Here is a 24,607-nt window from a genome sequence, read left to right as displayed (position 1 = left end):
TGACACTTACGGAACCTGTCTCTTCCTAACCTCCACTCCCACACTTGGTTTATCCCTTGAATAAGACTACTTGTGGAATAAAGTACTACTCAACAAAAAGGTGTCAGAATGTAGCCCTATATGTTTGTATAGCACTTTGATCTGACTGAGACGTCTAAGAACTATCATTACATAAATTAATATTTTTATTATCCTCTCTAATGTAGTTACTAAATGGCTAATCCTTATTTGACTGCTATTGATACTGTCTTGCGGTGGTGAGTTCCACAGATTGCTTACGTGCTATGCACAAAAAGCATTTTCTTTTAGCCATTTTACATTTGTTGCATTTTCAATTTCATCAACTAGTCTTTTTCTTGTATTGTGCAAGAGGGCGATTAAGAATGCTACATTTTATCCCTGTGTGAGTATTTTAAAATGTAGATAAAATAGTTTTAGCCATGAAGTGTGCTTTGGAGTAACCCAGCCCATCATTCCAACATAAAAGGAAACATGCATCAGAAGAACCTGCCAACTGATACATGATCAGAAATTACACCTGGAAGAAGATCAACAGAAAGCAGAGAGATGGCAAGTATTTAAACATGGCTCCCTCCCTGTCATCCACCACAAAGACATTTTTAAAAAGCTGCAAGCTAAGAACTTCAGTACAAAGGTTTTGTTTTTATTGACATTGTAAGAAACATTTTTTCTTTGTTACAAAAGAGCTAAGTGGTTCTGAAAGCAGAAGTACAATTTATATGTACACAGTGCTACAGACCCTTCAGATCGATCTAAGGTTCGGGAAACATCAGATCATAACTGTAGGTTTATCAAATGAAGACCACTAAGGCCTATTACATCCGAACACTATTCCTACTGTAGGTAAATGTATTTACACATTAAAAAAAAAGATTACAAGTTTTATAAAAATCTAAAAAAAAAATGAAAAATGAACACTTTTATCTTACACATCTGCAGGATTGACAATGGTAAATTTTTAATAGAGGACATTCTATCAATTCAAGAACAACAACACATGAATACCAGAGGTTTACAAGACATTTCAGACGCTATTAACAGTGGTATGTGCTATTAGCTGAATGGTAAGCACAGCCTTATAGCTAAAATTTGGCAATAGTTCTTGGTCCCTCTCTTTTACAGGATCAACACAAAATAAGGCACATACATTGAAACACTGTTGTTTAGTAGGACAAGCCATAGTCTAACATGGGCTGGCTAACTACTATTCTGCCCATGTCGTCTTAAAAATGAAAGAAACAAAGCCAATCTTAAATGCAAGTACCATTTTAGAAGCTTGCCTAGAAGGAGATTATAATTCTACATTGCTATTGGGATAGCCAAGTCCACAGTGCTCGATATCAAACCCATTCTGGACTTCTCCTTCGCTACCTCCAAAAGTACCTGTCATACATCCAACTGTACCTGATGGATGCAACTGAACACACAGGAGGGCACAAGCAGGTCTTTCATTTTTGCAAAAGGAAATCATGCATGCCGAACAAGAGCAGTGCTCTTAAGGACAAACAAAGGTGGAAGCTGAAGGGACCAAAAAACTCTATTGAAGGTCAGGCTGGAGAGAAGACACGCACACACGGATTTTTAGCATGACAGTGGCTGCCATTAAAAAACACATTTACCCCACTATAGTAATTGGGGAGTGAGGGCACAGAGTCTGGTTGCCAACTTCCCTTGAAATACTAACTGGTGTGGCAAAAAGGGCTAATCTGATTCTTGGTTGTTTAAGCAAAGGAGTAGGAATGGGGAGGTGTGCTTTTTTCCCCCCCTGTATTTGACATTGATGTGATCAATACTAAGCTATTGTATATAGTTCTGGTGCCCATGGTTTAAAAAGGAGGTTGAAAAATTGGTGAGGGTTCAGAAAAGAGCCACAATATTATTTGAGGGCTGGAGAAAATGCCTCACAGTGAGAGATTTAAAGAGCTCAATACATTCAGCTTATTAAAAAGAAGACATGTAAGTACCTGCATACAGTGTGTAAGTACCTGCTTGGGGAGAAACTACTGGATACTTTAATCTAGCAGAGAAAGGCATAATGAGACCAAAAGGTGACAAATTAGGCACAACTTTTTAACAGGAGAGTTCTTAACCAGTGGAACAAAAGAAATGGTGGCTCCTCCCACTCTTGAGGTTGTCAAATCAGTGCTTTCTGACAGCTATGCTTTAGCCAAACACAAACACACGTTATTGGGCTCAAGCAAGGGGTAACTGGATGAAAATTAATAGCCTGTGATATACAGGAGATCAGACTACATTAGCTAATTGGCCCTTCTCCTGGAAAAATCTATGAAACCCATTGTTACTTTGTTGTCAAATGTGCTAATTAATAGTGGATTATCTCATAACCAAAAATTAAACACGAATTTTTAAAGGCTGGCTCCAAAAGAGATTTCCCCAAGCCATTGACTCCAACACTAGTCACACTTTATATTAAGGTTCCATATATAGTCTATAAATGATGAATGGATATTTTAATAATCAGTCACTTTTTGTTGCTTATGAGTATGGCAATATGGCCTATTGGATAGGACATTGGACTTGGCAGACATTGGTTCTGTTTCCCGCTTTGGCCACTGGCTTGCTGGATGACCTTGGCCAAGTCACTTCAGCACTTCAGCATTGTGTCTCAGTTTCCCCCCTCTGTAAAATGGGGATAATGACACTGACATCATTTGTAAAGTGTGTTGAGACCTACTGTGAAAAGTGCTATATACAAGCGAGGCATCATTATTATTGTAACCAGCAGTAATACCTTCCGCTTATGAGCTTCCATAACACATACCACTCATGTCTGCAACATGGTTTTAACAGCTATTCATGATTTACCAACCCCTTCTAAGTGGAACCACCTCCCCAGTAAATATAAAGCATGACCAGCAGCACTAAACAGCTACTCCTCACTTCCCAGGGAAAGGAGACAGGCCGCCCAATGTGCCCTGAAGCCCATCAAAGGGCCAGAGGAAACTGCAGTCTAGCATGGAGAATGCTTTGTAATCAACACCCTCTTTTTAACCCAGTGGACTGTTAGTTTCAGTGTCTCAGCTGATTGCTCATGCTATGGGGAGGTGGGGTGTCAAACAAGGAGATGGACGGGCTCTAATTAGGGTACCATGATACCTTCTAAGCCCCTAAGTAAAAGATAACACCTGGAGCAGTAACTATTGTGATTTAATGGTACGCAGTGTAATTCTGTTGTGTCTGAGTGTCACAGAAGATTGCTGATAACCCTTAAAGAACTGGCCAGTTTATAGCTGCTTAATACTAGGAAAGAGAGGGCCATTCTTCTGAGAATGAGGGATGTTCTCCAGCCATGGAAGAGCAAGTCTTGACTCACATTGTGTATCCACTACAGAAAAACGATTTGACATGCTGGCTCCCTTCCCTAGCCATATTGCCTCGAAGCCCAGTGCAACCTGCGTCCCTTGTTACTGATTCCCACCAATGGCAGGGAAGCAACGAGGGTGATGGTTTGCATGGGGATTGCAGGCAATATGGCTTGAAGGAAACCAGCATGGAACAGAGGGAGAGGGAGCTAGCAGAGGGAGGAAGAGCCAATGACCAGGACCATGGAAGGCAGAGCCAGTTTTAGCCCCTAAGCAGGAATATTTTGGGGTCCCTCCCCACAACAGTAAAACAGGCTCATTCTTACGATAAAAAGTGAATATAGGCCCCCCCCACCCCATGAACTGCTCATGGCCCTAAGCAATTGCTCAGTCTGCTTAGGCCCAGCACCGGCTCTATAATGCTTGTTACAGCTGTGAGGAACGCTAAGGAAGGTAGGATCTGAGCTAGGAAGCCTGTAGGGCTACTGCTGAGGGGCCTTATTCTTTCTGGAGAATTTACATTTCTTGTTTTCTGGCTCTCCCTTGCAAAACATCTCAAATGTAAGTTACTTAGAACATAGTACCACACACTGTAATGAGCGTATACACTATTCCAACACTGGCTCCCTGTTACGTTGCATACTGATTTAGAAATTCTTCCTTGGACTTTAGTGGAGTGGCCCATTATACTGGACTGACAGAGCTTGTGTTCACACATATTCACAAGAGATCTAAGTCAGCTGGGTTTTATTTTACTCTGAATGCAGCTGAGTAACAACAATAACACAAGCTTTAAGTCTGTGGAACTCACACCCGATGTTATGCTAGACTTTAAAGTGGGCTCCAATGCTGACTAACATTTAACTACATGCTTCCTCAACAAATCTACTACTTGTGGGTGCAATTCACTTGTGTACAGAGGGAGGGCATAAACCTTAAGATCCCAGTAAGCATTCAAAATAGGACTTCAATGAGACTTATGTAGGGGATAGACCTTGTCTAGGTCTTCTGCACAGCGGTTAATTTTACCCTCAAGAGTTCAGGACTCACTCCTGCATCTATGAGAGCTTTGCTGTGCTAGGGGGAGCAGAATAGGCCCTAAATTACAAAATGTGCCAAATTTTGTACTCAGTTACAGCAGTGTAAACCTCACATAACTCCACTGAAATCAATGGTGTTAGTTTAGATTTGTGCTGGTGTGACAAAGCAGAACTTGGGCCAGTGAAGCGAATCAAAATGAGACGGAAGCTGGTGCCAAGGACTTCTCTTGCGTTTTTAGCTTTAGCTAAGACTCTTCTTACCAGGATATAATTTCTTTACTGACACTTTCCTTGCCTATTTTTTAAATCGGAAGTTTAGATTTTAAAATGTTAAAAGTAAAAAAAAAAAAAAAGCGCTTTGGGGACATATTAAACACCCTTGTGATCGCCAAGAACCAATCAGGCCCATTGGGTCAATGCGACTGTAAAGATCTTTTTTTTTTTTTCCATAGATTCATGGTTCTTTTCAAGTTGTTAGTGTGCTGTATGAGTTTACATGTTTAATAAAAAATATGTACTCTGCCGCAAGTGAATAGTGAAGATTTTTACTAAATAACTGTGAAAAAGCAATTGTTCTGGGGACAGTGAGTAGCTGATTTTTAAAACCTCCACCTGAATTAAAACGACACTGGGCTACCTTATGGACTTAGGCCCAGAGCCTCAATGGTATTTAGACACCTAACTCTCATTAAAATCAATGGGAATTAGGCACCCAAATACCTTTGAGCATCTGGACCTTAGAGCCTGTTTCTTCACTCACTAAAGCAAATGGCAAAACTTCCCCTAGTTTCAACAGTGCAGAACTAGGTGTAATTATTGCAATTACAAAAATTAATGCTGTATTTGATGAAGAGTATAAAAAATACCCAAATCACCAGACATCCATTTATTTTTCTTCTCCTCTTGTCGAATAATGTCTGGAAAAAGTATAAACCAAATTCTGCTAAATATGTGAATTGTGTTCACAAAGGGATTTTTTAAACCCTCCAAAAGGGGGTTGTCATAGAAATGGTACAGTTTCGGCTCACCAGTTGCAGTGCAAGGTCTGTGTATGTGGGCTTGTGTACATACACACATACTTATTCGGGACAAAATAGTTTGTTGATTTTGCATTTCTTATTTGCTAAAGCCCCAGATATCTTTTGCCACACAGTTATGGGTACTTGATCAGGGAACAGTATGAGCAGATTTGTTCATAGACCAGTTGTCCACCTTACAGCAACGCATTCACAGATGCTCTCTTTACTCACTGTATCTACTCTGTATATCATGCCTGGTTGTTTTGTGCCTACATAAATAAAAACATTGGCAACAATCATACAAGACTGTGTTTCCTTTGAGTAAAAGAAAATTGCAAAGTCATTTCATTAGACCTTCCTTTAAAAAACAAAACAAAACATGCACTTCACACGTTTACATTGGTTTACAATAAAAAAAGAAAAAAGTATACAGACATTTAAAAAAAAAGAGAGAGAGGAGTGGGTCTAACAATACTGATTCAAAACTGAAATGGAAGACAGTTTCTCCCTAGAACACTTTAGGGTTTTCGGAGTCCTTATTCCATAAAAGGAATATACTTGAAACACATCCCATTTAGGTGAGATGAGATTGCTAAAATACATACACAACTAAAAAATGAGTCACTTTTTATCTGTTATCTCGTAAGGGTTTTTTTCCCCATGTCTATTGCATAACAGCAAGAAACTTGCTTTCTTCTGCAAGTGAGGTCAACAAAGAACTCATGTCCCCAATAGCCATGTTTGTTGTGCTCACAGGCATAGCTGGGAATGTAAGAGACGCTCGGGGAGTGGTGAGGCGTGAAGAATTGTGTGAGAGATTCTGAATGATACTCGGACTCAGGGCTCCTGAAATTAGGCTGGCATGGTCCCCATCATCTATGATAGCATCAAAATCAATCTGCACACCTTCTAGGCTGTTGCTGTCAATGCTGTCAACTGTGCTTGTCACTTGGTTAGCCCCTGGGGAAAGAAGCTCAGATGAGTTTGCAGTACCAGTCCCCTGCAGCAGGCAGTTAGCTTCCAAAATAGAGAAAGAACCTGTTTTCATGGCTTGCTGAGTAAAGCCCATGTGTTGGTCATATAACTGACCAGAGTAATTCTGCATATTAGAGCAGAACTGTTGTGATTGACCTTGCATCTCCATCTTAATGCCATTTACCCTGTATGTCTGGTTTGCATCGCTTATAAATCCTTGCTGTTGTGCCAGGTTGTTTCTCAGCATGTTTTGCCGTCTGTTGCCTCCATAGTTGGCACATGGCTGGTAACTCTTTGTCACCACCAAACCTGATTGCTGGTTTCCAATGTTGTGAGACATTGGTGGACAACTCTGTGGCCCTTGACAAAGGCTGATTTGTGAGGTAGGACTAACCTGCCCTATCATTTGATTGACTTGATTGACTCCCTGATAATGAATGCCTTCCCCTATTGGCTGATTTTGTGGGTATTCCGGTTCTATCGTATTTCTATTCTGCATCCCATTAGCTACACTGACAGACTGCTCACCTGGCACCATGGGATGGCCAAAGTTTTGTTGACTCTTGTTTATTAGCATGCTGTTGTTTCTCAACTTCTGCCCTTGAATCACTATGCCATAGGAACTGTCCATTGCCCCAGAAATCATTGGTTGTCTGGTGCTGCTTTCACCATATGGCTGCGCCTTATTTGCCTGCATGTTGAAAGGGTTACTGGTGGTGGTGTTGCCGCTAATCATGTTCTGATGTAAACTGTAAGAGCTGTTGTTTTCCACAAGATGTTGATAGCCATTTTGTAGGGCCATACCATTTCTCTCCAGGTTCTGCTGCTGGACCATCATATTGTTATATAGTCCAAAAGCTCGAGTTTGCTGGCCTGCCGAGCGTGGACCACATTTCATTTTTGAAGGAGACAAGTCAGAACTTCCTGAGCTTACTTCATTCCACTGGATTGGCAGATCGCTTTTGTTTGCTTCAGAGCTGGTCTGTTGACTGTTTGGTGAAGGGACCTGGTGAAAGTTATTGTTCCCTATCGCTGACCCATGATGTACTTTGTTATTGTCCAGGACATCGTTTGGCAAGTGGTCATACATGCCCTGGTTCTGGGAATTCAAATACTGAACCACATCGTCTGGCAGGAGATCCTCATCATTCAGACTACCATCCGCTTCCATTGTAGCGGCCTCCATGGTGACATTTTCACTGATACTCGGAGGACATGGGGAGTAGACGTTACGGAACAGGCCGCCATCAGAGCGGGTATAGTTCTGAAGAATAAAGTTTCGCTTTTCCATAGATGGAGGCAAAACAGGAGGGTTAAAGCTATTAAGACTGTTGAATCGCTGGACTCTAGGCAGAGAAAGGTTGTCAGAGACCATTCTTACTGGATCACTGGCTCTCCTTGTCCCATTTCCCAGCACATCATGAGGCAGAAAGTGCCTCCTGTTATAACTATTTGCCCCGCCATCACTACATCTACGAGGAGCATTTACTGGAGGCAGAGGAGATACTCCAGACTCCCTGCAATCACCCAACAGTGCCATCCTTGTTTTGAGGCTCATCCTCTCCATGTTAGGCAGTGGAGTTGGTGGGGGTCCACCAGTAGCTGCTGCATATTTAGCTTTCAGCCTGTATTGCTGGGCTGGGGTGAGGCTGAGTAGGCTTGGCAGGCCATCACACTGACTCACTTCACTGGATCGCCTGGAGGCATCAGTCGAGATGGGGTCATAGGAGTCGGCGACGCTCATGTTCTGAGGCCTTCCCTCAGCTTGGGAAGCATCACTGGATCTCCGACTGGAAAAGCAAGGTGAAATTCCAGAGGACCTACGGCTACTCAAGTAGGCGGAACTGATTGTGCTGGTGCTGCTGTCCCTCCTGTTCAGCATATTTAACACTGTGATGTCCATGCTTGAAATTTCATTTCTGTTGGGTAGAATAGTCATGGATCCTCCTAAACTGCAGCTGCTGCTTGACTGGATACCTGGCGGTAAAATTCACAGATAAATGAATATTAATCAGGACCAACTATAGAAAACACTCAGAGTCTGAGACAAGTAACAGGCATTTCAAGGAAATACCCATACGATTCTAGGAAGTCAAGATCGTTTTCTAATCACAAGTAGGGCTAAATAGCACTCTTGTATAGGGGCTCACAGATTCAAGAACATCATTTCAATGTGAGCCCCAATACATTCTCAGTTGTCATCCATTGATGTAGTTCCATTGACTAAAATGGAGCTATGCTGATTGACACAGACTAGGGAAACATACTCTTACAAAAAGCTTTTTAGATTTTAGTAACTAATTGAACTGGCAATACTCACTTCCAGGAATATAAAATGTGGGATTACCAACTTCTATGAGTATAGTACAATTTCTAATTTAAATGGAAAATATATTTATACTGTATTGAAAAATGTAGGGGTGTCTTACAGCTCCTAGGTAAGTAGAACTCCCACTGAATTTCATGAGTTGTACAGTCCGTGTAAGTCCTGAAACATCAAGCCCTAAGAGGACGAATTTAAAGAATGAAAGTACGATTAATCCAGTTATACATATCTCACCATTTCCTATGAGAGGTGGCAAGGTTGGGGCTTTTGAAGGTGGAATGGGATTCAGTCTTGGAAGCACTCCATTAACTTGTTTCAACCTTTCTAATTTGACTTGCTCCATCCATTTGGTCCCTGTCATGTTCCTCCTGGCCTGTAAGCCAAGTGCTGTGGTTGCGGTGGAAATGGTAGAGTCCATGATTGGGGTTTCATCAATGACACTGAGGTCTCCTACACTACCTCCACTGGTCAGATTAAGCTCGATCCCATGGTGGGAATAGTTGCTGATGGGGGACTGTTCGCTGCTGCATGTAGACTGACCACCAGGGCTTGGCTGAGATGTCTGTTGGAGTGAAATAAGAAATGAATGATAATTAGGATTAGGCAAAGAATGCTAATGAATTGATTTCAAATGTATCTCGTAAACAGACATTATTTCATATTGAGTCAAAGAAAAACAAATGAACCTAAAAGCTAAGTTTAAACAGATGACAATGATCTTTGATTAAAGGCTTTCTGGTACCCAACTACTTGACTTTTAACCACACTGAAAACTATTGAGAACACCCTCCCCACCCCCAGTGTTAAAATTCATCTCAGCATTTTACTAACAGAGAATCCATTACATCTGTATTACTCTATTCATCTGAAAAGATCCCAGATCAATTAAATCACTTTACAGGTTTCAGATATGTCCTGTATCCAATTGCAGGATAAATTTTATTATTACTATTACTTGTATTATTGTGGTGCCTAGGACCCCCCAGTCATGGACCAAGACCACATTCAGATAATTTGAAAGTAATTACCCAAACTGGAATTTGACCAAGACACCGGGCCAATTTATAGTACTAGGTCTGCAAAAAAACACAACAACCCAACAACATTGGGCTTTTTAAAAAAAGTATACAGGCAAAGAATTTGAAGTGTTTGATAATATTCAAGAAGTACAGAAGCACTGCTACAAGCACTTTGAGGGTTTAAACTTTGGCATATAATAATGAGAAATGAACAAATTTCAATGTAAAAATATAACGTAATATCAGCTTTATCTCAGCACCCTTGGGACCACGATTTCTGACTGGCCACAGGTAGTAAGGACCTCAGCTTTATGTCCCATATGTGTAAAATGGATGCTGTTGTTCTAAAGTCAAGTCCTCTGTCACACTGCAGTGCAGGACTCTGAAAGCAGACAGAGCTCGGCACGCTTCAGCTGGGGGCAGACTCTGGTTTTAACGGTGTTGGATGGACATGACGTTAGAATAAAACAACGTATTTGCTCATTACAAGTTCTCTTTGCATTAATGACAAGAACAAAAGATCATATGGAAGACTCCAGCAGCACACTCAAGTGTAACACCTTTTCAGTACTATGTCTGCACTGGAGCTGGATGTGTAATTTCCAGCTCCAGTAGATATACCTGTGCTAGCTCTGATTCAGGCAGCAGGCTAAAAATAGAAGCACCGTTGCAGTGCTGAGTGTACCGGGACAGGCTAACCGCCTCAAGTGTGTACACATGTTTCATGTGGAATTGCCCTTGGGGCAGCTAGCCTGTTGCAGCTTCCACACTGCTATTTTTAGCATGCTAACTTGATAAGAGCTTGCACAGGTACATCAAACTGGGCTGGAAAATACACCTTCAGATCCAGTATAGATGTATCCTCACTGGGAAGATAGTCATCTACTGAATCAAAACTTTCACTTTCTTGGCGATCTCCGAGACTTGTGGCACGATCACAGCCCAAGGTGATCTACAAGGGGCATTGACCTGCCACAACTCCATTTTCTCTTTTAAACGAACAGGTAAGACAAATGTTCCGAAATGTTTATTTTATTGTAGTGGTATTCTTGTGGCTATAAAATACAGGGTCTTTGAAGTACTCAAGAGCGTCTTCCCTACAAGAATGAGAAAATTATTGGGGGGAGGGGAGGTGGAGAGGGAGAGAACGAGAGAGAGAGAGGGATTCTTTAGGAGTAATACTTCATTATAGGATGCACCAGTTAGCTATTACAACCACAAATCTGTATGACATGCAAAATCATTTTGCTTCCAAGAACAGTCTCATAAACACGTATCTATTTTATTATTTTACTTTTAGGCTTTTGCATTTTCAGTCACCACCTGATCTTTGTGCAAACTCTTGTCTAGGACGGCTCACTAGAATTTTGTAGTTATCAGTGATGTCTTTGAATTCTAACAAGAAAGTGAATAAAGAGATAGGCCTGTGCCAGAATACTTGAGTGTAATAATAATTTGAATTATTTCTAATGTCAATGATAATGATTGTATTTTATAAGTCCACTCGGAATGTGGTGCACTTCCAAATCTCCGTCACTGCAGATCTGGTGAGGGCACTAAAGAATAAATGTTATCTGGGAGCAGTGAGCTTGTACCCATTGTACAAGAGTTAATAAATAATAATAATAATCAATAAAGAATGCTAATGGTCAGAAGCCTGTTCTTGTAGCCACAAAAATTGGTCAAAATGAGTCAGAAGTAGAGAAAATGATCATGGGAACGTATCTCTATAGATATGTATATACATAAATATGATATATACAATCAAATACACCTGAAACTATTTCACCGATGTGATCTAGCTATTTCACATGCCAAGTGTTTTGGAAAATGTACATTACACATCTTTGGGAATGTGTCTGATGGAATGCTTCTTACTAAATAAAAGAATGATTTGACAAGAAGCAAAAGACTAAAAAAAGAAAAAATGTTGCAATGAAAAAAGCCAGAGAAGTTTAAATCCCCTCACCTTATTACCCACTGTCCTTAGGAAGTTAGAACAAGACATTTAAGCGCATTAGACAGAAGAAACATTGGATTAGTAGAAAAACAAAGGACATGTCTTAACTCATATAGCAATGAAAACCAAGAAAAGAAGGCCAACTAAATTACATTTTAATCACCTATTTGTAGAGCTGATTTACAGTGGGAAATATTCAATACCATTCATAAAAAACTAACTTGTTTTAAGGCCCAATCCTGCAAAGCTTTACTCATGTTAGTGCCTCTTACTCAACTAGTTTCATTAACAGCAATGGACTTCTCACCTAAGTAAAAGTGGCAGGAATGGCTTGGGCCCTCAGAGCATAATGTAATAACTACTTATGTCAACAAATGACTGTCTTTTGACTACATTGGGAGTTACACTGCACCCTTGGATTATTATTAACTGAAAACTATTACCTAATTAGGGTTTGAAGTGGTAACCTTAGTCATGGAGTAACTCCTACCCTGGTAGGTACTGAAGCTACTAAGCAGAGTTAGGATTATGTGAGTAGCTTTTTATTCCCCAATGGATGGGCGTGAAGATATTGTGAATCCAGATATGGCAGAGAATGAGTTAACTTCTTTATCTAGTTCTATCCCCCTTGAGAGAAGGGTGCACTAGACATAGTTACTTAGAGAAAATATTTCATTATTTAATAGATCTAGTAAAAAATGAAAACACCAAAACATTTACTCAAAATTACAAAATTATTTTTGTTCCACTGGTTTAAAAAACTCAACCCCTCGTCCCCCGCCCCAACACCTTTTCCTTTATTTGAATTTTTTCACACTCATTTTTATTGCAGTTTTTATTTTCCATTTTTTTTCTGTTTTGTTCCTCACTCTTTTGATCTTGTTTCCCCATTTCCTCCCACTTTTTATTTTTTCTATTTTGCCTTTGGAAGGGGGCAGGGAAAACAGATAAGCAATAAACTAAAAACCAGAAAAAAAGCAAAATTTCTTGTTTTTCTATTTAGTTCAAAAATGGAAAATAAAAAAAAATCTGTGAAAATTTTCAGTTTGGAAAAAAGGCAACTTTTGATGAAACCATTTTTTTGTTTGAAAAATGTGTATCAATATTTAATAGCTCCTGAACTTGGAGGGCTTACATCTATCAAACCACACCTCCATTTTGGCTGATCCAATCCTGTGATTGCAGTGAACAACAATAATAATAATAATTAATAATAAATACCTAGCTCTTAAACTGTGCTTTTCAAAAATAGATAATGAATTGTGAGGGGAAAGCAGGAATAAACCATGGACACAAAATAGTGGGGGCAGATAACTATGGGGCCATGTTGTTCTTCAGATAAGAAGATCTGGTTTGAAAACTAGAGCCACAGAGCTCGTCTACACAAACAATTAGACCATGGGAAGCGGTAGGCGTGAATCTACCCCACACTAGCCTGCTGCAGTGTAACTGCCCACATGCTGCCCACATGCATCCCTCTGATATGCACTAGCAATCTGTGAGAGCACTTTGACCCAATCCTCTTTGAAATGGGACTATCCCAAAGCACATTAATGAACTGTCAATGTGCACCCAGAAGAATGCTCATGGACAGCTAGTCCACATCAGACTAGTGAGGGGACGATTCACACCCCGGCTTGCCACAGTCTCATTGTTCATGTAGACAAGCCCGATCAGTAAGACCATGATCCTGCACTGTAATCTACACAAGCAAACTGCTGTATCCTTGTGGAGCCCCTTGATTTTTCTGTGCAACAGTCAGTCTGCGCAGATCACAATGAAGGTCTGGGAAATAGATGTTGGCATTTATTATTGATTCATCTCTCCTCCCATAAGCCAAGAAAATAATTCCCCATCATTAGTTAACATGTAAAGGGAAGGAAAGTTAAAAATCATATAATATTCCAAAGGTCCCATTAAAGGAAAATCCTGGTGGAACCTTAACTATCGAGACATTTTAAGTATGCCCATAATATTGCATCTATAGGCAATTGGCTTTTATAGTGAATTCTGTAGAGTATCAGTTAATAAGACACCAATACTATACATCAGGAATCTAAATCTGTTAACGTTTTTCTCCACACATACAGACTTACAAATATATTCATCATGAAGATGATGCTTAGCATTCATCATAGGTCACTTTAAACCTACAAAGCATTGAACAAACATTAATTAAGGCAGTGGTCCTGCAAACCCCTGTGATAGAGAGTAGTGCTTAGGACTACTCACCATTCCCAGAGACTGCCAGTAAGCTGTATGCTTGGTACTAAGAGCCTGCAGAACAGGTTCTTAAGAAAATGATCCTGCTTCCATTGAAGTTAATCACAAACTTCCTGTTGACTTCAAAAGAAGCAGCAATGGCCCCTAAACTATAAACATATGTTGTATTTCTGTAGTACTGGCTAGTCTTTTACACATACTATCCTGATTTTCAAGGGTGAGGAATCTCCAAAGCTCCCACTGACTTCTGTAGATTTTTGAGTGCTCAGCATTACTGAAAATCATGGTCACTGTTTACATAGTAATTATTTACCTGCATCATGTGTAACTGGTTAAATGTAGACTTTGGGCCAGATCCTCTGCTAGCATAAATTGGCATAATTTGGATGGCTGGGCAGGAGATGCTCATGCTGCCTTAAGGACTTCTTAATTCTAAGGGTGTATATATACACAGAAGCATGGAAAAGTGTACTATACTTAGCCTGCAATGCTAACAAACACTGGCCTACAAGGACCAGATCCTCAAAGGTATTTAAATGCCTAATTCCCATTGATAGCTTTGAGATGCTGAGCCCAAGTGTTCTGGTTTATTAGTTGGTAGGTGTCAACTGGTCTCGCGAAACAGTGCCTACTTCTTATAGACTTGGGGACTTTTTAATTAAAGGATTAAAATACTACAGGAAATTAATCACACAAACCTATATGAAAGCAAAATGAAGAATTCACAATTAAACACCGAGAAAATGTGAAAGTTCAGTTTGAACACACAACTTTGGCTCTGCCCCCTTGCACGCATATATTTGGTATTACCTGTGGATTCATAATCAAATATCTTAGATAAATGTATACCTAAGATTGTAGAGAAAAAATGTTTCATGCTTTCAGATAGAATATGCAATCACATAATTAAAGACTATGGCCTGCATCTTCAAGAGTGACTAGTGATTTTAGGTGCCTCAGTTTTAGGGTGCTGAACTTGAGAGACCTTAAAGGAGTCAGATTTTCAGTGCTTAGCATTTTCTGAAAATCAGGCGACTTTAAAGTGCTGTTTGTTACTGTTTTTAAAACCATTTAAAATACGTGATTTTGTAAAAAACCAAGTAGTGCACTGGAGTTTATTAACAAATAATGATAATAGAGAGGAAGAAACAAAGAAGCACAGTATGTTGCATACCATTGGTTTTTCTGACTTGACAGCTTTCACTTGGAGGCATTCTTCCCGCTTTGAGGTAGTGTTGCTGAGGTCCTTTTGCTCGCCAGTTGCACCCTGAGTCTGCTGGCCTGGTGATCTGGATTGAGAATGACTGCCTGGGTCTCTTGGTGGTGGAGGCCTGGGATGAATATCTCCACGCTGCTTCTTGGTAACGTGTGCCTCAGGGCCATGCACAGTCTTCACGTGTTTCCGGAGAGAACTGGGGTCTGTGTAGCGCTTTGTGCAGCCTGGTATCTTGCAAACATATGGTTTCTGCCAGATCAGGTGGGAAGAAAGGCTGAGGTTAGATTTGGTTTCCTTGTAGGATTCCTAAGAGTTCCTTTGAGCGCAGTAAGTGTAACAATTATACCCTTCCACAGTGAATGCATTAACAAAGTGATGACATTGTGAAACTGTCTCAGCATTGACCACACCTAATAAAATCTATTCCTCTTCCTTGGTTTTGAAGGGAGCACAATGCACATTATGCTACATATGTAACAAAGGAAGAACATCGGCAGATCCTCAGCTGGAGTAAATTGCCATAGCTCCATTGAAGTCAACAAAGCTACAACAATGTAGCTTCAGCTCCAGCTGAAGATCGACTCCATGGGATTTACCGTATTGGAGCAGATCACTGGTTTATCTAATTCTGCATCCTGCCTCCGGGTGGTCCAGTACCTAATGCTTGAAGTTCAGAGAAAAGCAAAATCCTTCTATGATGCACTGGACCAATTACTGAGGGGGGAATTCATACATCACCCCCTACAGGCCATCAGTTTAAATGCCTAAGCATGGGATTTGATGACCACCATCATTCTGATCCAGCATAACTATAACTATTATTCGAGGTCATAAATTTATCAGCTCTTCTTTAAATCCAGTGAAGTCAATCTTTAAACCCAGCTGAGAGTCTGGTTCTATAGCATCAGTGCACTTCATTGTGAAATACATTTCTGGTAAGATTTGGGGTTTATTTGTTTGCTCGCTTTTGTAGTTGCCTGGTCACCAATGCAAGAAAGTGATGTTCTATCAATTATGACAACTAAATTTAGTGATTCACTGTTGAATGTGAAACCTAGAGCTTAAAAAGCAGAGCAAAGCATCCAGATCAAAACCCCACCTTGTTTGTGCCTTATATCGATGGACAAATTGATTCCAACAAAGTATGAACCAACCCAAAGTTTAGATCAGGTATTGGACAGGTTTAGGTAAATCTCCTACCCTTTGCTTTTTGTAGTAATTTACAAAATCCACCAACATGTATCAGCAAGTCTAGAAGTTTTCAGAACACATGCATCCAGGTTTATCCTGAATATGGAGCTGTGCAATGCTGTCTGGGTCATCTGTGACCCACAGATGTTACAGAGACTGCAAAATTTGAAGAGAATGCCAGCCCTAGTGACTTGCTGTGATGGATGTGGTGGGAAATCACCAAAGAAAGATGAACTTGTTTTGGAAATGGAGGGAGATTGTGAGAGAAGAGGAACCACAGGTTCCAGGCCATGCAATCAGCCAGGATGCTAATTTCTCTATAAGGCCTAGCGGGGAGCAGACTGAGGAGAAGGGAAGAATGAGGTTTAGGGAAGAATCTAGTTGAAAGGGAAAGAGAGAACGAAACGTGGAACAGAGGGGTAGGGAGAAGAACTCAGAAGTTTGGACAAGCCATGTCCCCTCGAGATTCTTCCATATTTACCAACAGCAGCTGAAGAAGCTAAATCCCAATCCTGCTGCAGCTCTAGCAAGATGCTAAACCCTCCTTAGCTCCCATTCACTTTGTGGGTAGTCAAGGGTGCTCGGCAATGTATAGGTTCGGACTCCAAATAAACTCCTGGCAGAGATGACGATGTTCCTGACTAGCCAGCAGATGTCACTATAGAACAACAATTGGAGGCTTAAAACTCTCCTTGGGAGCTGAGTGTCCCCTCCACTTCAGGGAGCGAGAAAATTATTACTGGATTACAGCCCTTTCACTGGTTACCACACAAAGTCTCCATAAAATCACCCAGTCAGTCCCCCTCTTTGATTCTTGATAAAATGACAAGGAGCCTCTTTAGATCACCATGCTGTTAAAATGATTTATTGTTGTTAACTTACCTATTTCATGTTTCTTGAGGATTTTTGTGTCTGCATTCCACAATACATTCTTTTGACAGCAGTATGTCTGTGGGCAGCCAGGGCCCTTTCACTGCCTGCGTGCTTGCTTACCTCATTGGAATGAGTCCTGTTTTGGTGCTTGGCCCGATCGGAGGCATTAGAGAATGCTTTGTTGCAGCCCTCATGCTCACACACATATGGTTTCTCTCCAGTGTGAGATCTCAAGTGGGTTTTCAAGTTTTCTAGTCTGGAGTAGGCCTTTGTACAACCTTCAAACTGGAGACAACATGCACATAGGGATTATTCTACACACTTGGACTTGCAGAAAAATTAAACCAATAAAAAAAACCAGACATCTCAAAGACTAGAAGCTTTCCAAATCCTATGTGATGGAGGGTTTCTTTTCTTTCATTTAAATATGGCACAATTCCACAATAAAGTATTTCCAGCACCATGTAAAACAGCTATTATAAGAGAAGAAAACCTGCATGGTAACAATATGTTCATGTTTGTTTTAACATTAAAATCCATTACACAGTCACTAATATTTTTGGGTCAGCACTAGGATCCAGATACTCCTCAGTGTGGGAAAGTGATTTTAAGCACACATGCAAATGCCTCTGCATTATTTAACAATGTGCTATTTTAATCAGATGGTTTAGTGGACGAACCGGGTTTAATTCTGCCCTATCTTGTACCTTCTGTAGTCTCAGCCATACAAAGTGGAGAGATCATGTTACCATGCTGATGTGGTGCTGTTTGCACAAACATTCTGAACAGGTCTAAAACAGCTATGCAAAAGGCAAGGCAGTGGAGAATCAGTCCTATAGTGCTCTCCAAGTGATCCTGTCCACCCTGGGATAGCCTGGAACTCAGAGTTATTTACTCACAGTGCATTTGTGTGGCTTTTCCCCTGTGTGTCTCCTCATGTGTACCACCAACATATACTGGGCTTTGAACGGCTTCTGCTCCCGGGAACAATCCAGCCATCGGCACACAAACTCCTTCTTCTCTCCGTGTATATGATCATTGTTTATATGCTACATAGGTACAAAACAATATTACAGTTTAACTCCTGGATGATCTGGTGGTTCCTTCTGGCCTTAAGCTGTATGACTCTCTGGCTTCTGTTTAAGACATTATTTTTTTTTATTAAATATTCATATTATGATAGTGCCCAGGAACCCCAGAACAAAAAGACACACAGAACAAAAAGACAGACCCTGCTGCAAAGAGTTTACAATCTAAGTAAATTAAAGGCCCCATGCAAAGCCCATTAAAGTCGACGAGAGGCTTTCCACTGACCTCAACAGGCCCACGGCATACAAAGATATTAAGTTGATCATGGGTTTATTGACATTTTACTCAGGACTCAATTTACCTTACTCATGTTGAGTAATACTTACTCACCCCAATGAAGTCTCATTTACATGCTACTCTACATGAGTAAGGGTTGCAAAATCAGGCCCTTATTGACTTTATGCTAATGTAAGTTTTTCATACATTTTTTTTCAGGGAATATGTCCTCCAAATAAAAAAGGCAATATAACTGATTCATTGAATTTCAAACCACCGATTCCGACTCCCTCCATATTTCCAGCATTTTCTTAAAAGTGGGTGTATTTATTTCATGTATTCCTGGAAAACATTACACACTGCAATGATAAAAAAAAAAAAAACCAAAAAAACCCTAATCTAACTGGAGTTCATGCCAACCCAGACTTCTTTTGTCTTTTTGTAATATAGTTTGTCCCTTGTTAAATAGCTTGTCTCAAAGGCTAAGACTTATATAGGGCCCTCCAAAACACCTGTGCAGCTGTCATTATGATCAGTGGGATATGTGTGAGGTATCCAAAGGCAGAATTTGGTTCTATGACTTTTGCTCTTTCCAAAAGGTAACTTGTGCTGTTCCACTCAGTAAAGTAACACATTTAAGTACATGCTTACGTTTTCATTACGTGCGTGGATGGGCTCCTGAATCAGGATCCACAACATAAAATCAAATTTAGAAAAAGATTAATTGTTCAAATTCTTTGCTCACCTTTAAGAAAAAGCACCCTAGACTGGGAGTTTCAAAGAGGCCTAATGGAATGAATTTCAATGGGATTTGGTTGCCTAACTCTACTGAACTTTCTTTGAAAGTCCCAGCCTTCATATACTTTGTCATTACAGTTTCTCAATTGTTTTTGCAGGCTTCCTAAACAGTCATCATTTCCCAGCTTTACCACTCGGTGGCCTCCTGCCTCAGAAAATGCAATTCTTTCTGTTAAGGTAAAAATATAAAAACTGTTTCCAGAGTTTCAACTTGATCTTAGTACCGAGATGAAATCAGTATCTGCTCCATAAGTAGCTCACAGAAGAGTCAGACATACACAAAGCCAGTAGTTCATACTGGAGCACAAAAAGATAACCCTAATCTTTTTAAAGTCCTGAAAACGATCAGAAAACCAAATAAAATCACTTATGTTCACAATTATACAGTATCCCCTTGGCAAACAGATGTGGGTTTCCTATAAAAGAGGACCGTTCTTTTTCTGTTTTCTAAGCTTTATTGCCATTTCTTAAAAGTTATGATGGTGCACACAGCATCTGAACAAAACAGATGTGCTGGACAATGTACAACATTTAATCTTTCAACGTTTATGTTTCAAATACATATCTCTGTCGTCCATTCATATTACATGAGCCTGCACCAAAAAAGTACAGATGGTCAGTGTTTTGAAACCGAATCAGAACAGTACAGAGAGGTTTATGTGCACTCTTATTTCCTGAAAGGAAAAAAAAGTGACTGTACAAAACTCACTGGCCGAAACTCATAACTATTGGCCAACTCTTCCAGTAAATAAAATGGTGCATGAGCTGGATAAAGCTACATGGGATACAAACAACAACTGGTAAATGTTACACAAATTGCATTCCATCTGATTTAAATAGGGACTGGCAGTTAATTTTTTTCTTGTTTCAACTACAACAGCATCATTTTACCTACACAGTCAGGCAGTGTGCAAAACTTGTTAGTTTTGCCTACCCAGAAATTATAAAATCTTACTTTTTCCTCTTCGGCCATACAACTAAGATTCTCACCCAGGCCCTCGTAACCTCCCATCCTCATTAATGTAACCAGTTCTCACTGTCCTCCCTAAAATTCACTCCATCCCACCAATCCATGCAAAATGCAGCCACTAAAACCACCTTCCTAGTGATTTGACTGTCATTCCCCTCTTAACATCCCTCCACTGGCTCCCCCCTTCTCCACAACATCAAGTGTCTTGTGATTGCCTTCAGAGCATTGTATAACTCTGCTCTTCCCTATTTATCTGCCAGTCTCTCTTATCCTATCACTCCTTTCCAATCCTCTCCACTCTTCCCACAGTCATCTTTACTTTCGTCCATGTTATCTCAATGAATTGAATGTCCTCTCTAAGCTGGTCTGCAAAGCCCCTTGTTCTCATTGAAATCCTCCATTTTCAGGAAAGGCCTAGAAGAAACTGGCTGATAAAATCAAGTACTAATCTGCTTCATTTATTTTACTCTTGAATGAGCTTCTCTGGGAGGAAGGGGTGGAAAGTTGCCAGGGAGAGGTGTAAAGACACTGGAATGGAAGCTGGGCATTGGTGGAGGAGGAAGAGGAGATGGATGAACTGGGTAAAGAGAATATAATGTGCTAAGCCCCCATAATAAAACGTACACAGTTGCAGAACACAACAAAACACTTAGCCAATAAGATTGATGGCCTTCATCACTTTGTGTCAGATTCTGATACTATTACTCAGACTGAAGTGTACCTCACTCTGGAAGCAGCTCACTGATAATAGAGAGAGACAGGCAGAATTAAATAAAATGTCTATCGATTTTTATTGGGCTTTTAATTATTATTCAGCAACATATACATGTATGTGTGTGACTCACACATTGAAAAACACACTACAAATAGAATTAATGATCTTGCAGACAACTGCTACGTAAAATGTTCATTAGTTTGTGAACTTCACTATTCAGGTTCTTTCACTCTGATAATTACCTTTGGATTTTGCATGGCGTTTTTGATTCCTTGGTCACCACTATGAGAACAAATGAATAGTTTTTAGCTTTACGCTCTGGCATAAGAGTATTATGCAAAGCAGAAGCTTTGGTACAGTACAATAAGGATTTATGGGGTTTCAATTTATAATCTGTTTGTAACCTTATTACACCCATGAAATGTCACATTCCAGGGACTAGATCAGAAGGATTTTTTTTTCCTGGTGAAATTGAATTTTAATGCAGTAGTCCTAGTGTCTTATGGGTGTGAAAAGACTGTTCTTTTAATTTTTGTCTGTTATAGGCCCGATCTTTTAAGTCTTACTCATGTTATTAATCCTTACTAAGGCCAACAGGCTCGTGCAAGCCAATAAGTCTACTCCCCATAGTAAGGATTACTCACATAAGGCTCTGCTGGAACAGACTCTATATTATTAAAAGCTTCTCATCTGAAAACTGAAGCTTTCTTAAGAATAGAGCATTCCACACAATGTCCCTCTCACACAAGCATGATAGAACCTCCCTTCAAAAAATAAGGCCCATTAATAGAATGCTGTTCACCTTCATGCCAATTGAATGTTAATCAACAGAGTTAAATTAGTTCTAGCCCATTTTCTTTGGTTTAAAGGGTGCTGCTATGCTGAGCATATAACATTTCTGCAAAAATACTGTGACACAGAGGGAGAGATATAGGGCAACACACAATGCAGGGTAACAATTTGCAACTCCACTAAAATCACGGCTGAATCTGGCCCATCCTCTCTACTGGAATGCTCAAAAGGATGAGAGACCGCAGGCATGATTTGGAGTTGCCCTAGAAGCCAAAGTAGCCTGTGATCACGTCCGACCGGCAATAAATAAAAGCATAAAAGATAGCCTAAAATGTGGAGGCAATGCAGGATTCATAAGCCGCACTTGCTGCTTTGCACCACAGCAGAAAATGCACGGCTACATTTGAGGTAGGAACTTCCAAAAGATTTTTTTGTTTAATTTCCCCCTTCGGTGTGTTTTCTATAGAAAGGGAGCACATAGGGATATCCTGACTGACTACTTGGTGCCTATTAGTCATTCATATATAAACAAAGGCCAAAGAGTAGCAAGAGAGACTATCCTGTGACACTGGAAGGATGATTCAGGAACCACAGAGAAGGAATAGATAGATCTAATTTAGGATGCATTGGCTAATAAAGTATGGTTTGGAGGATAAAACAGAACAGTGTGAAGAAAAATCTAAGTTTATTTCATACACTTGAATACCTTATGCAATATATTTAACAAGAAAACCAGAAATAAAAGGCATTACTTGCATGCAATGTGGCTAAGTTAATGGTGCTGTGGAAAATATAACATTAGCATTTCCAGTAAGTTTTTTAAAAAAAACAAACAAACCATGTAACTTAAATTTTGCACTAACTAAGCTTTTGCCAATTTTTTCCCCAGCACTTGGAAAGAAAAAGTGAAAGCTAACAGTCCCCACTAAATGCATGGATTTAAAAGCAGTACAGACAGTTAGGCCACTTTATCGGGCAATCTTCCTACGCCAAGTGCACAGGTCCACAAGGCTGGAAAAGACACAAAACTGCTGCGGTTACTCGGCATGAGACGGAGGGTAAGCCACGGTGAGCCGGTGCAGTGGAACAGCCTCTAACCATGGTATACTCTGCAGCTGCACGGAGGGGCAGGTTGAGAGTTCACAAATTGCACAGAGCCAACTTTCCAAGTCTTAGTGTAAGGGGCGTCTGTAACGCAGATTTGAGGCCAACAATACAAACTGGAGTCACCAATTAATAGAGCAGAATAGCTGTGTGCCTGGGTTGTAAAGGAATTAATTGCCCCCAACCTGTAGGTGCTCCATGTAAAGCCCCTTTACTTGCACAAGGGATGAAGCCCCTTTACTTTGCACAAGGGATGAAGATTTGGCCTTAAGTCCATGTGCAATTAAATTGCTTCAACTATCAAATATACAAGGGGCATCTGCGATATGAACCCCTGCACTGATATCTAGCTATCAAATCTGTTTATCTAAGGTACTAGCTACCAGTACCGAAATAGCTGAGCAGCCCACAATCTTTAATATGCTTAGCCTCACAACACCCCTGTGAGGTAAGGAAGTATTAGTATCCCCGTGTCACAGATGGGGAACTGAGGCACAGAGAGGGTAGGTAACTTCCTTAGATGGCTAAGTGGATTCAAAAAGGGCATTGCCCTTCTAGAGATGTGACCATGCAGCACTTACGCAAGTGCCCATTCTTGTTTCCTCCTCAGAGGTTGAGTCCATGACTCATCACTACTCCCCGCTGCCATATTAGGCAGTCAAGCAACGAGGAGATGACATCAGAGTGGCTGCTCCTCCATAACATCTCTTTACAGGATGGCAGGCCTCCTCCCTGACAACTGGTGAGAGATGGAACGAACCACATAGATGGAAGACAGCTCTGAAAAGGAGCCAGGATGTAGAGATGGGCCTACCAGACCACAGGGATCCCCCCACAACGGAAATCACAGAGGGAGGCAAAAATTGTGTGTATGTGGGATCAGCCCTTGCTACCACAACCGCACCCAGGGTAGAATTTTTATAAATGATCCCATCGGTAAAATCTAGCCCCTCCCTTTCCTCTCCAACCCTTGCAGCAGTTCTGCAGGGGACACTGCACTCCTTAAAATTGAGGTCTCCGTCTCCCACCAATTGTAGAAGTTCTTCATCACTTGCCTGGAAAGCAAGTGTGGATCCTCCCTGTCCTTTTTCTATCACACTGGAAAGCCTGAGGAGCAGTCAGGCCCTGAACAGCCAAGGTAAGCAGCAACAAGAAGCCAACATCTCCTTCACTGCTATATAAAGATGAGTAAGTATTTGACCCATGTCCTTAAGGTGGCATAAGCACTTAAGCCATTTTTAGTCATTAAGATGGAAGAAGCACATAAGCTGCTTTAAGTCCTTATGGTGGCATAAGCTTTTAAGCCACTTTTAAGTTCTTAAAGCCAAATACAGCCTATTGCCATACATTTAAAAGTCTGATCTTAGATACATGCCTGTCCAGAAGTTCCGATTAGCGGTGTTCTAAAGTATGGCAATTTTTTTTCTTTTTAGAGTGAAAAACATTTCCCAGGTGCTCAGAATTTTAAAATTACTGGAGCAATTTGCTCAGTACGCTTAATTTTAAAAAAAATCAAATAATTACATAAAGCTTCATTCAAAAAGGTGGCTCTTTCAGAAACTTATCAGCATGTGAAAACCAGGAGGTATCATTTAAACCACTCTATAGACTTGAACACCATATGGTATCTGTGCAAGTGATGTCACAGTAATACATACACTAAGCAGCATAGATGTTTATACAGTAAGTTCACATAGGGTAGAGTACACATAGGTATTTAGGCATTTGAAATCAATG

General features: G+C 40.4%; 1 protein-coding gene across 1 annotated transcript in view; it reads right to left on the bottom strand.

Moving 5' to 3' along the window:
• Positions 1–6,067: 6,067 nt before the first annotated feature.
• The window catches only part of GLI3 (GLI family zinc finger 3), a 223,866-nt gene continuing 205,326 nt past the window's right edge, over positions 6,068–24,607 (bottom strand). Inside the window, exons 10-14 of the mRNA XM_077809222.1 lie at positions 18,086–18,235; positions 17,307–17,471; positions 15,081–15,371; positions 8,939–9,266; positions 6,068–8,355 (exon numbers count right to left, since the gene is read on the bottom strand). Of these exons, the coding sequence (XP_077665348.1) occupies positions 6,068–8,355; positions 8,939–9,266; positions 15,081–15,371; positions 17,307–17,471; positions 18,086–18,235 (3,222 nt within the window). The remainder of the gene's footprint in view (positions 8,356–8,938; positions 9,267–15,080; positions 15,372–17,306; positions 17,472–18,085; positions 18,236–24,607) is intronic.

This window comes from Eretmochelys imbricata, chromosome 2 (assembly GCF_965152235.1).
Source record: "Eretmochelys imbricata isolate rEreImb1 chromosome 2, rEreImb1.hap1, whole genome shotgun sequence".
In the NCBI taxonomy this organism is placed as follows: domain Eukaryota; kingdom Metazoa; phylum Chordata; order Testudines; family Cheloniidae; genus Eretmochelys; species Eretmochelys imbricata.
This window is presented reverse-complemented; position numbering and strand designations above follow the sequence as displayed.